At 39.0% G+C, this 16,239-nt stretch overlaps 1 protein-coding gene across 6 annotated transcripts in view; it reads right to left on the minus strand.

The window, feature by feature from the left end:
* The window catches only part of tbc1d22a (TBC1 domain family, member 22a), a 158,055-nt gene that overhangs the window by 54,563 nt on the left and 87,253 nt on the right, over positions 1-16,239 (minus strand). For all 6 annotated transcript variants that reach the window (XM_072455044.1, XM_072455046.1, XM_072455041.1 and 3 more), the window contains one exon: positions 14,000-14,075. In XM_072455044.1, the coding sequence (XP_072311145.1) occupies positions 14,000-14,075 (76 nt within the window). The remainder of the gene's footprint in view (positions 1-13,999; positions 14,076-16,239) is intronic.

Here is a 16,239-nt window from a genome sequence, read left to right on the forward strand (position 1 = left end):
GTTAGGATACCAACATTTCAGCATGATTTTGATACTAATAAAAAAAAATAAAAAAATTGAGCTACTTTTGGCCTTTACCAGGCAAGATTTTGAAAGTCCAGTTCCCATATTCTGATTCCGTTGCAGAGACGAGGCAGCTCCCTCTCTGTCTGCATCATGTTGTCACACTCTCAGCGCTCACTGTGATCGATCTGTGCTTTCCATATGAGAACGTTTACACATCTCCACACAGAGCAGATGAGCTGTAGGTTTCAAGAACTGAACAATTATGAAAGAGATAATAGCCTTGAATAGTGTGGAGCGTGGGGAGGAAGGGGGAGTACGCATCTGGGAAGATAAAAACACTGCGTTGGAGGGGCCCTTTTGACAACAGGTCAAACGAAAGCTTTAGATTCGATAAAAATGTTGTTTTTGCGCTTTAATTAGTAATTAGGCCCATCTATAATCCCCAATGGTCCTGCTTACATTCCCCATGTTCCCAGCACAGTGTGTCATGTGCTCTACGGGGTTGAGAACGAGACGGGGCCGTGCACGAACGAGAAGGTCGAAAGAACAAATAACTTTTATACTACATTGTCTGAAATGCGACTGTCTGGAGACAAAGTGACCTGTGCCAATAAAGGTAACGGGGCCAGTATAAATACTCATTCAAACAATACTAGTTTTAGTAACGATTAGTATCTAGGTATCGTTTTTTTTCCACAGCCCTACTCATTATACAACACCTCTTGATGTGTTATGTATAGTTCAATTTACTCAACGGCAATAAGACAGACTTTCTTTTCTTTATAATTGTCACTCAATCATCTCCCGCTCATTGTCCAAATTAGGTAGTGCTCACGTGACATAACTTTAATGGGCAAATTTCTATGGTGGAATGGGCTGTTTAACTGTCAGATTTCAGATTCATGGTTATACACTACTGGGTCGAAACACATGAAAAAAACTGGCAAATACTTTAAACAAAAGTACTTTCCTTACAATGTCGTCAGAAAGTGGTCTCAATCTTCAAAACAAACATGTGATTGTTATCAGCTGAAAGGACAGCCATTTGTTATTTGTTTGAAGAACCAATCCCAAACAAATAATGGTAAAGTTCAACATTTGTGGATATTATGAACATTTCTTACAAACATTTTAAAATCTTACACAAGACATCTGAGATTATGACTCCAAATTCTAGAATGTGAATGCAACCTATTAAACAGATTTAAAATTAAATTGAGATTTTGGAGGAATAAATATGGCAATGAGTATGTTTGATGGTACTTAAAGGCTATATTAAAAAGCTGTTTAAAAACATTGCATTTTTGTATTGCTTTTTAGGCCGCGGTTATTTTATTACTTGGTTTACAGATTTTTAAATGAAATATATTGAACAAGCGGACAAAATATCAATATGATTTGAATTTCAGAAGGTTTTTTTCCTCATAAAACATTTGTATAATAATTAAAGAAAATATGGCAACAGGCAGGAAAAATATAAACGTCAAAGAACACATTTGATTAATTTGGCACCGAAATCTCCGAGTACGAACAGCCGAGTTGACATTTCAACATCATCCACTATGGAAGACTCCAGAGGCTTCATCGGTGCTGCTACAGCTGATTTCCATGACATCGCGGTCACATATTTTGTCGGGCAGGTGTCTGTTTAGTACATCTCCAACTGTATCATCTCGATCACCACTTGCATATTTTTTCAAGACGATATGGCAGTTCCAGTAAGGTTATGCAAAACCATCCTGGCCCATGGAGCGCTGATATTATAATAGATCCATGAGCGCTGAGCCGTGTCGTCATGATAAATACCCATCATGCATTGTGCATACACACATAGCGTCAGTACAATGCTTTCCAGAATGAATTACTCCTACAGGATTTTGGCGAAAAATTGCTTCACGTGCATCTTTGGACTTAATACCCCTTGAATGAAAAATTATTTCACAGATTTTGATGCCGAAATTTGCAGATTTATTCTGACCTTTCTATTTGGTCCTTTCCTCCACTGGTGTCTCCACAGTTAATTTCACCAAAGTTCAGATTCCATTCAAAAAGGCCAACACAAATGTCGTACGACACAATGAGCTTCTGCTGAGTCCCTACAGCATGTATTTAAGTTACTCTGTTCACAGCGGCACTGCTCGCATCTATGGGTCCTCATTCATGAAACTACAGCTTGGTCTTCTCAGCTGCAGATACCAGAAAAATATGCTGCATCAGAGCTTTTGGCGATACCAGTATTAGTATTGGAACAACACTAGTTAAATCCAGCTGTCACTCGCTCAGAGCTTTACAGAGGATGACAAATAGGATAAATGGGTGGGGGAAAATGTGACTGAATCGACAGCTGCATTTACCAGAGAGAGAGTGAGTCACGATTTGACAATCTCAACAATATGGGATAATATCACAAGTTGATTTTTATCATCCAGCCCTAGTGCCAAGGCAAGGCAAGGTTATTTGTACAGCACAACTCGTACACAAGGCAATTCAAAGTGCTTTACACAACAGGACAAAATTCATTAAAATCACAAAACAGATAATCTTTTCACCAAGTCCTGATGTTAGGTGCATTGAGGACTATGGCTTGCCCCCATTGACAAAGAGTTAAGCTCTCTAGCGACACTGATGCAGTATCAAGCATCTCAACTTAATAATCATTTTTGCAGCATTTCAATTGCTGATTTCCCTCTCTATACATTTTTGGCAACAACTGCCAACGTTGCAAAGATGGATGACATTAATACCCAACCAAACTATGACAGCATTGTTCTCTATTCTGTCTCTTGATAAATGCTTGTTTAATGCTACTTTACATAACAAAACATCCGCATTATTGCGCAGTATTCAGCAGCTTCCTTTTTCACAGCCTCTGACACTCTTGCTCACAGTCACACACGTAATAACCTATCCATAATTATAGACCTGCCAGAGAAGCCTGTTAGGAGGAAACTGTAGCATGCCTTTCACGCTGTCTCCGTTCCTCTGGCATTATCTATATGCATTAACACAGTGATAATTACAGAAAACATAGGTTGAGGTGCAATGCTTGAATAAACATTTGAGAGACACCTATCACTGTCAATCTAGTCACTGGGGTTGGGATGGATTCATCTGGAGAAATCAATGGAGAAATTATTGTTCAGATATTTGTGGATTATAAGAAGGGTAAATTTGCATAGTGATTGTGGCAAGTAAAAATATATTGTGATTGTGACATTTATATTGATAAATGGTCAGAATTTATGCAGCGTTTTTCCACCTTCAAGGCACTCAAAGTGCTTTACATCAAGGAACCACTCACCCATTCACACACATTCACACCCCAGTTGTGCGCAGACACTGAGGAAGCAGGTTAAGTGTCTTGGCAAGGACACAAAAGCAGGAAGCTGAATCGCACCGCCAACCTGTCAGTGGATCTGACCGCTCAGCCAAGGATGGTTTTTTTATGTCAAGAACCGCCGACCTTGAGATCAGAAGACGACCACTCTGAGCCTCTGCCACGTGTTAATTGGATTTAGTTCAAGGCCCATTTTACACATCGAGACTGAAATATGAACTACTAAAATAACAAAACAATCCTGTGCATTTCAAAATTTGTTTGTATAAGGGGAGGTATTTAGTATATAATGATGACAGAAATGATAGGCCCCGCCTTTTAGTTGCATTTTATAGTACCAAGCAGCAAATAGCACTTTTATTCATGCGGCAAAGGATAGACTAACAGCAGTAGAGAAGCACACGCTGCACATGTGCTTCTGTGCACACACACACACACATACTTGGGCCGTGACTAGAGCAGTGAAGGCAAGAGAGCAACAGGAACGCCTCCCAGTTATGTGAATTACAGTCTATAGGACACAGGTGAGGAGCGCGGCGGGTCAATGACAGACAGGGAAAAGCCTCTGTATTGGACCTACCTGTTTGATCCAAACACACTTTTTCTGGGTGCTGCAGTAATTTAACACGTTTATTCCAAAATTCCCCCTTTAGAATTAAACATAAATTATATTATATTATTTAAAATGTCATATTGTAGTTTTAGTTATTGTTCAGCCCACACTTCTTTCTAAATAGTCCCATTTATAAAGTATAGGGTGCATAAAGACACAAATGTTATCTTTATCAACAAGAAACCTGTTGTTATCAATGTTATTGATATTGATAAGATTGTAACAATTACAAACCCCAATTACAAGTACAGAGCAGTGGGGGGCAATAGGGGGTAGATGAAAACGAGGAGGGAAAGCCACTATAGCATGGTTAATGGTAATAACAAGTTTTTACATATTGTCCTATTTAATAACAGCAGACGTTAGAATTTGGTAACTGATCATTCATATTATGTTTTGGTTTGCTTGGCTTATTCTTGGGGCCCAAGTAGTGAGTCGTTATTATTTAGTCCAAGAACAATGACCACAACATGCAAAGATGGCTGGCCTGTGTCAGATGCATTGGTGCATTAGTGTTGCTTATGGGCCTGAATTACCAAGGCAGTAGGTGGGTCTATCTGACAGGTGTACATTTTCATCTCAGTCTGTAAAGGGTGAGATGTGAACGGTACTCTCTCGCTCTCTTTATCTTTCCACAGTTTAATTATCACTTGCCACTGTAAATGCATAAACAAGAGAAGCTCGTTAACTGGGAATACATCACAGTGACATATCAGAGGAGAGAGGAGCAAAGAGAGGAACTTTAGACGATATTAAATTACACTAATGATCTTGCACTGCCTAATATTAGCATCTTGGCCAAATATGCAGAGAAACAGACACAGTTGGTGATTAGAAGTGTGGAGAAGTGAAACGATGGTTGTTTGTCATGAAGAATTATAAGCGCTGTAAGAAGGAGCCTAGGGAAAATAATACTCCTCCAGACATTTGTTCAACTGTAATTGTAAATGGATTGAATAAGATGAAAGCAGAATTGGCTTTTGTTTTCTATGTTTTCGTTTTGTTTTTATCATAATTTTACTATTTGTATGCACATACGTGGTACATTCCAGTTTGAGGAAAACAAGATCAAGCCTGTAAAATACACAAATAAATGTTGTGTGCAGTATATTTTTACTTTACAACTAAAAAGATTGTACACATTTGTTTGGTTAATACCTACACGCTACAGGAGGATTATTTTACCATATAAAAACACAGACGGAGGGCCAATCGGGAACCATAGACTGATCAATAAAGTAAATAAATTAAGTGCATTCATCAAAGGTAGACTGCTTTAGAAAAGGTAAATTTTTAAAACATACAGTAAAAAGAACAGCTTATGGTAACGTGGGCCAATTCTCCAAGAAGACAGAGTGACAGAAGAAGGGTCACATTTGGGGCTCCAGTACGACATGCCCTCTATTGACCTTATGCCCTCCTGCCCACTTTCCCCTCTTTTCCCACGTGATCTGCACTTTCGTTGTAATTGCACTTTTGGTCCGGTGGGAACTCTGTTGGTTTAAATCGAGAACGAGGGGAAATTCTCGCTGCTGAACTATGCTATAAAGTAATGTTTATGTGACCAACAAGTCAACAATGCGCTGATTCCCTGGGCGGCCCGAAAACGGCTTTATAGTCTGTGTAGAACTTATTTTCTCGAGGTCGGCATCCCTATGTCAACTGGAAGAAGGATTATGTGGCATATGGCTGCCACATAATTAACAGCAGCTTAGTGGCCGTGAGAAAAGAAAAGGAAAAAAAAAAATACATATCATGCTTCATTGTACATTAAACTGTTCAAAATGGGTAGAAACCTCCGGATTTTCATGAACATACTTTCATTGTTGAAAAATGGCTACATGGTGTTGTCAAGTGGTTTGAGCAGTAGCACATATGCCGGCTCTGTGCGGCCGGCCTCAGTGTCATGTGATCGGTTCCTCACTGCTCTCACCACATTTCAAGCCCACTGTCCATTAAAAAAAGAAGAAAGAAAACGACTAAGGGAAATTTTTAATACTACCTGTGTTAATAATAATGTCTCCCTGGACAGGGGCCAGCTCAGAGTCAACATAGAGACAGACTCTCACTCTCACATTTATTCACGGTGGATGGAAGCTGGAGTATTCAGAGAGAACCCATGGTAACAGGGGATCTACAGACTCCACCCAGAGAGCATAATCTGCACTAATCGGTAAATTCAACTGTACATTTTGTGTACATAGTAACCAAGCCTCGAAATAACGGGCCGGACACGGTCAATGACCGGCGCAAAAATCAGTTTTGACCGACTCCAAAATCAAGGCTCCGGACACAATGACCGACGCAAATTTTTCGCCGTGATATATATTTTTAATAGGCAAAAACAGCGCGGTGAACATGCCCAAAGCGATTCCTCTGCACAAACTCGGGCGCGCTATACTACAAACCACGATTATTGCTGTAGTTATACAGCGGAGGAAGGCAGCGGAGCGCATGTGCGCGGGCATTTCCATCGCTCAAGTTTCATTTTGACAGACATGCCACTTCGCAGTCTTCTCGCTTGTCCGTGATCTAATGTCGATGAAAGCGGGCATCTGATTGGCCGCTGCGTTCGGTTGTACTCGGAAATGCCTGGTCTAAATTTGCGCCACACGTGATATCGAGGTTGGCGGGCGTCAATCTCTCCTCAGTTCGCAATTCAGTCTTTTTAAAGTTGTTTGCAACAAAAGCTGTAATTTTGCACATTAGGAACAATGTCAATGTGGAAGTATCCAAGGGCCCCAAGGGCCCCGCCCCCTTTGGAGTTGTTAGCATCGGGGCAATGTATATATGTTAGCAGTTTATTTTGTAGGCTGTGATTTTATATATATATTCCACAAGATCTCCTTGTGTCAAATGCTGTAAACAGTATTTATTTTGTATCTAATAAACATTATTATATTAAATTAAACAGTATTAAAGATCATGATCTCTGGTTTATATGAATTCAGTATTTGTGCTCTTCATATCAAATAACAGATAAAAGTACTTTAAATTGTTTTACATGCTAATAACCAGGTTTAAAACAACACATTTATCTTGTTCTTATGACGCCGCGATGCTGCGCGTGCTTGTGGGCCCCTAACTTTTTTAGGTAGGGGGCCCCCCTGGCCCCTAACTTTGAAAATCTATTTCTCAGCCTGTAAATGATAACGAGACATGTTAATATAAGTTCATTTTTCATTAATTATGTTATTTTGTTTTCCTTTCCTTGTGACCGATTCAGAATTAGCCATGACAGGTACCAAATGATCGGTACCTGTCATGTTGACAGGGACGTAAAAAAAAATATTTCAAGGCTTGTAAGCCTATTTATGTTTTTATCCTACCCTTTATATCCTTAGTATATCCTTTTGTCCTATCCTTTATATAGGTTGTTTTATCATTGTTCATTGTTTTATGTTGCACTGTACCACCAAAGCAAGTTCCTACATCTATGAATTCTGTTCATTGGCAATAACAATAAAGCTTTTCTGATTCGACCCAGGAATCAAACCAATGATCTCCTTATTGAGGGTAAGTGTGGCTGTAATTATGTTATTTGATAGTACTTTTTGAATATACCCAGCCAAAACAAAAAGTTTAACACAGGCAAAACCAAGATTAAATCAAGACCAACTTACACATAAAAATAAGATCTGCTTAGTGCAAATGTGTATTTGTTTATTTTAAGAACAAGAAGATGGACATGTTATTATGATACATTTAGTTTGTTGCAATATTGCTAAGCAATTAGTCAATATAGCAATATTGATATTTTAGCAAGACCTAGTCTGTATGACCAACTACAAGCTCTAAAACTTATGACTTCTTCACCCTTGGCTTGAGTCCAGTCATGGGGGCTGACACAGGCCTTTTTATGATTGGGCAATTGCTCAACTATTTTCCAGGGTTTCCATGCTGCGTGGGAACCCCAAAGAACTGCAATAAGTGCAAGCGTTAAAATGAATGCCCTTTTAACCTTTGCCTGGCTTGTATCCAGCTGGGAAGAGAATCAAGATGGCTGATGCAGACAAAACGCTGGTTGGCTGGTACACTGCCTGGGTGATGAGTCTCCATACTGATGACTACAGCTGTGGACAGTCTTGCTGTAGGAGATGCTTGTGGCGGTACAAATGTGGGTACAGAGAAAGGTCAGATCATGAGAGAAACTAAAGTTCGAGGGTCTTACCATTTTGCTCATACAGCCAGTTCTACAAGTACACCTTATTTTGGTATCAACACAGTGGAAATGTGAACTATAACTAGCGTTAAGATTGATACTGCATCCATCTACTTTACAAATGTTGTAAAGTAGATGGATGATAAAGAGGGCCTGGCCAAGATTACAGGCATTCATACATACAAAAAGCAATTACTACTTACTCTCACTCTCCATATGTAAATCTGTGACAAGTGACAACAGTGCTCCAAACCAGCTTTTTTCTCATTTGCTTAAATTCACCTTTGGGCCTATTTGCATGTTGATTAATTTGTGCTGATGCACTCACACGTGTCAAACACACAGAAACAGAGATTAAAAAAACACTTTACACGTTCTGTCTTTTGAGAAGATACAGCAGTAGCTTCAAGCAAAGCTAATCAGTTATTGTACGGCATTATGCGTGGAATAATTACAAAGAGGTAGGTCTGAGGTCAAGGCAGGAGCAACATGGTACAAGAGTAAAAGTCTCTACAGAAAAATCTATAGCAAAAGCAATTACAGCAATAAAAACAAAGGCATGTTTTGCCATCACGTTTTTTTCAAACAAATGCTTAGAGTTTTCTTCCCATCAAACCAATTTTGACTGCATGAGAGGTTTTGTATACACTCGACTGTTTCAGGATGAAGGCTGCAATTTTATTTGCTCTTTAGAAAACCAAATGCTTTTTTGAAAAAATTATCTTTTTGAAAAAGGTGACCACTTTTATCCCCTCACACCATGATCTCTATTTTGACCCTATACAACAACAACAACAAAAAGATGTCCTTGGAATAAATCAATATAACATTTGGTTATTTGAGTAAGGCAGGTAAAATAAAACAAATGCAATAAAAACAAAGATGTACTTGCATGCGTTTCTTTTTGAGTCATATAGTTAGATCATGTCAATAATCAAATTCAAAACAGCATAGCCAATAATAACAATTACACAGGGGTTCAACCTGTACAACCATTACCTGAGTCAGAAATGTATAAAGTCAACTTGTCAGACTTTTCTTCTCCAGCAGTGCACACTATGTCTGCTCTAGACATTTACAGACCGCTAATTGCAGCTAAAGAAGTGCAGTTAGACTACATGCTTCCAAGTCTAGCACAACTCTCTTCATTATTCTACTCGCATGTTTGGGGCTGCATGTGTGTGTGTGTGTGTGTGTGTGTGTGTGTCAGAGCAGCAGCATGAAGGTGACTGACAGGGACAGACCCACTGCAGTGTCCTGGTCTCGCGGCAACACAAAAGACATAATACAAAGAAACTCTGGGTCGACAAAAATCTGAACCCTGTGCGCGTCCCGTCCTGCCTCAGCACCCTGTTGTCTTAACAAATAACCCTGTCCGCCTCAGTCTTTACCAGTAAAGTCCTAACGTCAGATACACAACTGATACAAGGCCAAGACAAAGTACTGCCTTTGGCTTCTCTGAGCAATGTTCACACTTTTAACGGAGTAAAAAAAATGTGTTTTCACTGCACAAGAAATTCCCCCCAAAACGATTGAAATTAATGAGTTTTTGGATTACGCACGACTGCAGGACGGAAATGCTCCTGAATAAAACATCAGTGTTTTGAAAGGAACCGTTTCTTAACACTTAAACTCTCATAAAAGTGATAGCACCATTTGAAATCTGCAGTAGGAATAGTAATATTGTCTCAGGAAGCCCCCAAAACAAAGGCAAAACTACAGTCTTTAGAAGAAAATTTACAATAATCCGGCATATGATAAGAGATGATGGGTAATTCAAGGAATGAGATAGGCCATTGTCCCCAAAACAGATGTTATATTGACAGCAGAGCGAAGAACAATCCAGTAACACAAGATAAAAGTGAGATGTGATCTCATTATGGGAGTGGTAAAGCTCTGAAATGCCATAACTGCTATAACAGGACACGACTATTCATTTCAACACACAGAACTTTACCACTTCTTTGGGGGAAGAAATATGACTTATCTAGTAAGGTAAATGGTATACATTTTTAAATAATTAAAGGAAAACTAATAGTAGTTTAGATACTATTACTGCTAGTACTAGAATACTTTACCCATGCCAAAAACACAAAGTATTACAGGGAAAAGAACAGGGGGAAAATGTTGGGATAAACTTTGCAAATGGGCAGATATGGGGTACATTTTAAATATTGTGAAAAGAATCTATGACAACCGCCTACATACAGTACAGGCTGTAAGTTGAGAGAACTAACCTGGAATAAATATTAGACTAGTCTATACTAATAGACTAAACTCAGAACTCTACATTAACTCTACATAACATTTTGTTAAGGGTTTTTGCTAAGGGGATAACCCCTTAGACTTTACTAGATAAAATAGTGCAGCATGAAACGGATGAAACGGGGATGAAACAAGGGAAGGACAACGCTGTGGAGGGCACGTGTAATATCCACTTCACCACCGAGCAGCACAAGGCTTTCTCAAAGTGGGTAGGGTGCCATGGCGTGAGCGCAGGGGTTCCGTGGAAATCATTGTACCGTAAATCAGTTGTTACTCAATGTAATGCTATTATCAACAATGGTTATTCATGTTACAACAAAAACTCATAAATTAAAGCCCTCTCCCTCTCTCTGAAGACAGCATGTGATAAGCAAGGAAGATTTGGAGCAAATATTCGCAACGGGGAATGTAAACGTTTGACTAATTTTATGCAAAACGGTCCAGAAAATACAGCGAAACAACCCATTGAAGCAGAGAGCAAACCTTACAGTAGCTACATATAATTAAAGGTTGAATGGACGATTTTTTTGGCCCAAATCTGAGTCTTATATCCTCGTGGCGTGGACTGCCGATTAGTCCTGCCACGTATCAATCATAAAATGCACCTAACGCTCACCTGCAGCCGCGTGCGGTTCGTCCCTACGTTTCCGCGTGTCTAGGCGCATTGATCTATCATAATATAGTTCTCTCGGTGTACAGGACAAAATGAAGACGGAGAAAGACTGTTCGAGCTGTCTCATAAGTAGACGGAAATCTACGGGAGACTAGAGATGTGATGCGATCCGTCGCGTACGCACGTGTGCGTTGTATCAGTCCGCACGGGAGAGTGCGCATGCGCACTGCCGCCTGCGTTCTCAAATCGCCAAAAAATCGTCCATTGTGCCTTTAAATAAACTCATTATGGTGATCGCTCAGCAGCAACAGCTAACACTATTTCTCAATATTTTATGTACATATAACAGCTGTAAATAAGAGTGTTATTTTTATCAAGAGTATAAGAGGATTTTTTTTATAAGTTATGTTTTTTTATTATTATACTTCTGTGCCTAATCTGTTTCTGTACCTAATCTGTGTTGCAACACTGGAATTTACCCATTGTAGGACAAATACATTTTATTTTATCTTAAACCTTTATTTATACAGGGACCTGTTGCCCATGAAATGATATACCGGTACCGTCTTTGAAGTTTGTCTGCATATTTAGCAATAAGCACACCTTTTTTATTATTATTAAGGCTTTAAATTTTGTTTGAATTAGTTTTCATAGCTTAACAGATTTCCAAATCATTGCCAAATTAAAACTACCTCAGGTACCTCCCTCAGCGTGTATGGGATACCCCAGTGCTGAGAAGTTTGAGAACCAAGATGCAGTATTCCCCTGTCAAACTACAAACAAGTCAAAACATTTCGAGTAACGTTTCACCTTTGGGCTCATTAAAGGTTTATGTGCAGAGTGCAGACCTGCCCGTTTAAGCGCTTCAACATACTAAGTACACAGCCTAGAGCAGGAACAGCAGCGTCGTTATTCTGAGCACGCTCCCAGACACACCGTGCATGTACCATCTTTACTATGAGCTTGACTTCATCACAAACACATGACTTTGGCTGACATTCACTCCTGTATGAGCTGCTGCTTGCGTATATTTGAATGCAGGGGGCAGCTCCCTCCCTATGGCTGACGGAGCGGGTGACAGGATGGCCCAGCAGCACCAAGGTTAGACCCCAGCAAAACCATCGTATGAAATCCTGCTTTGATAAGTCCTTGTTTATCACTGAGAAACACAGGACAAATGTGAGAAAAAATAAATAAAAAATACAAATCCTCCAGAAAGAGAGACAAGAAATGCACTTTAAATATACTTTGGGGCTTGGGCTGTTTGATTATGTAAAAGAATGATGCATTTGAGGCAATGAATTACATCAAGAGTGTCAGACGTTAACCTGGAGAGGAAGATAAAAGACACTGTCAAATGTTATTTCGACACACCATTTTGTAACTGATTAAAGAAACTGTTGTAATCATGATTGAAAATTGATTAACATTGCTCCTTGTGTGAATATTACTTTTTGTTAATCCATCTGTGGGAAGAAGACTTGTTCATTAAATTAATCTCTCACTTTTCAATGTGCTACGAGACACCAGAAGGCATGCATAAAAAATACAATTTACTAGTAAGATAAAAATAGACAAAAAAAATACAGTTGTAGTTCAGAAAGAGAATAGTTGAATGAATTAAATGATTGTGAAAGTTACAAAAGTGAAAGAGAGTGTTTTAAAGTGTTCATAAGTCCAGCGCCAAGAGGGAAAGAAACTGGCTGCAGAGGGAATGACACAGGTGAGATAGCTTTCCTCTGACATGCTAATGTAGCCACACAGTTGCAATGATTGTGAATTGATGTCAGACATGGTTTATGGACTAAGACCTCAGCGCTCTATCAATTAAATCAAATGTCGAGGAAATTCAGACTTGAGTTTTTTTGACGCTCAGAAGGAAGAGCATTTTCTTATCCGGATTCAACAAACTAGGATGAAGATGAAGGACGCTAAGTGTAACTCTAGGTATGTTTTTAATGTAGGAAGTGGAACAATGTTATATAACATGCTCAAATAAGTGTTCTTTAAACCTCTGATATCAATAACATTTAAAAATGAATGAAAAGTGAATTTGAATCACTAATTTAATAGATCAGCCTGAAATAGGATTATATTGTAAAAGTTAAGCTAATAATCACATCCTACATTTTGAGGAATATATTAAGTCAGAGCGGGAAGTGCAGCGCTGATAATTAATACAGAGTTCCTGGAAACGAGTGCATGTGACTGCTCTCTGTTTGCATACATTAACTCCGAGCCCTCGACAAGCCCTCGTGTCATACTAATAATCAACACCACGTAAACATCAGTCAAGCTGAATGATAATTAGCCAGATACAATGGTGGTGTCATGTCATTACAACCTCAAACCCTGGAAAGAACAGAGGCAAAAAAACAAATGCTACTCTTGCCACATACTCAGCCCGGCATCACAGTTTAAGTAATCAAAGCCAGCACTAAGCTAACAGTGCGGAGTACAGTACAGAGTCAAAGGTAAGAGAAGATTCCTCATCAAAATTAATTTTGCTTGGAAAGTTATTTTGTTTTCAGTGGCAGGAAACTAATCAAAACAGTGATGGCCAAACAACATTTCATAGCTAGACATAGTATCACGACCCAGTCTGGGTCGTAAGGAGTATAAAAAAAAATATACAGTTGAAAATGTTGAAAATGGAAAAGGCCTGCTATGACAGAACGCAATGAATCGCAGCCATGAAATATTCATACATGCAAAAGTGTGCCAAATCATATTTTCAGATGCCTTCATTCAGAATATACACTGTTTTTTTCTGCTACTTACACAGCAGAGAGGAGACACTTTTATGAAAAAGTTGAGAGACCCGGTAACTTATTACTCTGCTGAAGTAGAGAGTTCAAATGAATGTAAATGTTGCTGGAATGGAGATGTGAGCCATAACCCTAACCACATTATATTATATTATTATATATATATATATATATATATATATATATATGAACAATGTCAAAGTACTTCCTGGGAGCTACTAGAAGCGTAGCTTACCATCGATTCTGCTGACCAGTTCCTCCAGTGCCTTCACTTTCCTCTGGATCCCTGGCTGTGCAAATGTGTAGTTGTCCTAGAAAGAAGATTTGAAATGATGTTAAGTCTTAAGTCTACATAAAACAGCAGATTACAATTTCCTTAACAGTTTCTCTTCAGACTAAATGTGACATGACTGATTATTAACAAGATTTTAACCAAGACCAAGACACACAAAATAATCTAAAATTAATGGACGTAGTAATGTATTAAATGGATTTGCTCTATTCCTGTACAATGTCTCGGACAAGCTGCAAAATCGATGTCTTCTTGAGGAAAACCAATTAAATTTGTTTCACACCAATGTTTCAGCTCCATTTGGGCCGACTCTGTGTCACGCTTGTATTATTCAAAAAGCCTTTCACACTTACACCCTGATCATTTTATTTCAGATGTAGTCTTTATGTATCTCAAGTATTTGGCAGACCCATTTCACACCTTGCACAAAGCTAGTTTTAATATCAAAAAACAGAAAAATGAAGTAACCAACACTGCTGTGAAAAGCCGGTCATGTGGATGTGGCCCTCAACATGAATAGAGCCGGAGCAAATGCAGCTCGCGACATAAAATCGGTCCAAGTTCGAGGTCGAGGACTTGAGCTTGAACACAATGACTTATGGCCTTATGAGCACATGTCATGAACACTGTTGGCAAGTATGGATAAGGACAAAAACTAAAGCATAGAAATGAACAGAAGGAAACATGTAATAGTAAAGCCCTCCTTGGTAATAAACTTTGAAAAGGCAAACATGTTTTTTAACAGCAAAGATAATATGCAAGGTTTGTTTTTGTGTATTAATGTTCATTTTACATATGGAGCTAAACAGAGACAGTCGGCCACTAGATTCCTGAAGTACATTTTCTATTAAAGCTGGGGAACCTTGATTTCAAAAGTTATTTAAACCTTATTTAAAACATATTCATAGCTCTTACAAACCCTTAGTTTTCACAATTTTTTTTTGACTACTTGCACAGCTGTAGAGCAGCTTTTTCCGACATTAAAGTGAAGCAGGGTGATATCCCTGCATGGCCAATCAGCTCTCATCCCTAAGTGTCATATAGAGAATAGCATGTTTAATAATTGGAATAAAGCAGCAGGTGGAGGTCGTTTGCTTATGCAATACAATTTCTGGGGTGAAAACAGAATTGACAAAGTATGAGGAAAAAAAAGTTTTAATATTCCCCTAGACTTTGCAACAACAACAAAGATTTAAATGCTTCTTAATCAGCTAAATGATATCTAATGAGCAAGACATATAATTTACGTATTTCTTAAACAATTTAGTTAGGGAGACAGAAGTTTTAAAATATGTTTTAATTGGACTAAAAACAACCGTGTCATGGACATTAGTTACCACATAGCTGGTTAGCCTCTGCAGTGCCTCTAAATGATTCAAATCTGAATGTTATACTTCCAGAACCTGGGCGAAGTGGGCAGAACTGTTGGGTTCCATAAATACATTTGGCAAATAAGTAAATATTTGTTTTGGGGTTATGTATGATTCCCAAATAGCTGCTACATGACCCGGGAGACACAGACTCTGTGCCCTTCTGGTTGTGCTGATCCTGAAGGACAAACCTGGACTGTTTACTACTAAATGACTCCCGCTCTCTTTCTTTCCCCTTTTCTCCTTCTCATTTTCTCTGCCACTCTCTCCATCTGTTGGATACAGTTTGACACCTCAGCTGTTCTGGAGCCATTCTGAAATGACCCCTCAAGGAAACTTAATCCTTGTTGTGTGTGCGTTTAGGTGATTACACACACAAAGTCCCTAAAATGCTTATGTGTTGTTCGCGCTCGGATTGTATTCTGCCCAAGTCAACCCCTGTCCACTCCGATCATCATATTCAGCTGCTGTTGGGTTTGACACGACCCTGCAAGGTTTCTATACAATATACATCTTAGTAAAAAGCAAAGAAGTCAATCAACATTCGACTGTCAACAACACAAGATCGTGTCACACCAAATCAGAAACATATCGACCCCATCCTTCAAGTGATCCTTCAATTACTTGACAATAATTGGACACCATAAATTACAAAATTGGGATCTGGTCCAATCAGCTGTTTCTTCCAATCCCATCAATTTTGACTCGATTGCCAGAAATACAATGTGGTTTATCACCTTTTTTCCGACCAGGACTTGCAGCCTCTTTGGCTGTCTCAGCCTCTATCAGCCCAATGTTAATGTGGTTAGGTGC

Source organism: Eucyclogobius newberryi, unplaced genomic scaffold, assembly GCF_026437365.1.
Source record: "Eucyclogobius newberryi isolate DKJ021-1_F unplaced genomic scaffold, fEucNew1.0.hap1 SCAF_2, whole genome shotgun sequence".
In the NCBI taxonomy this organism is placed as follows: domain Eukaryota; kingdom Metazoa; phylum Chordata; class Actinopteri; order Gobiiformes; family Gobiidae; genus Eucyclogobius; species Eucyclogobius newberryi.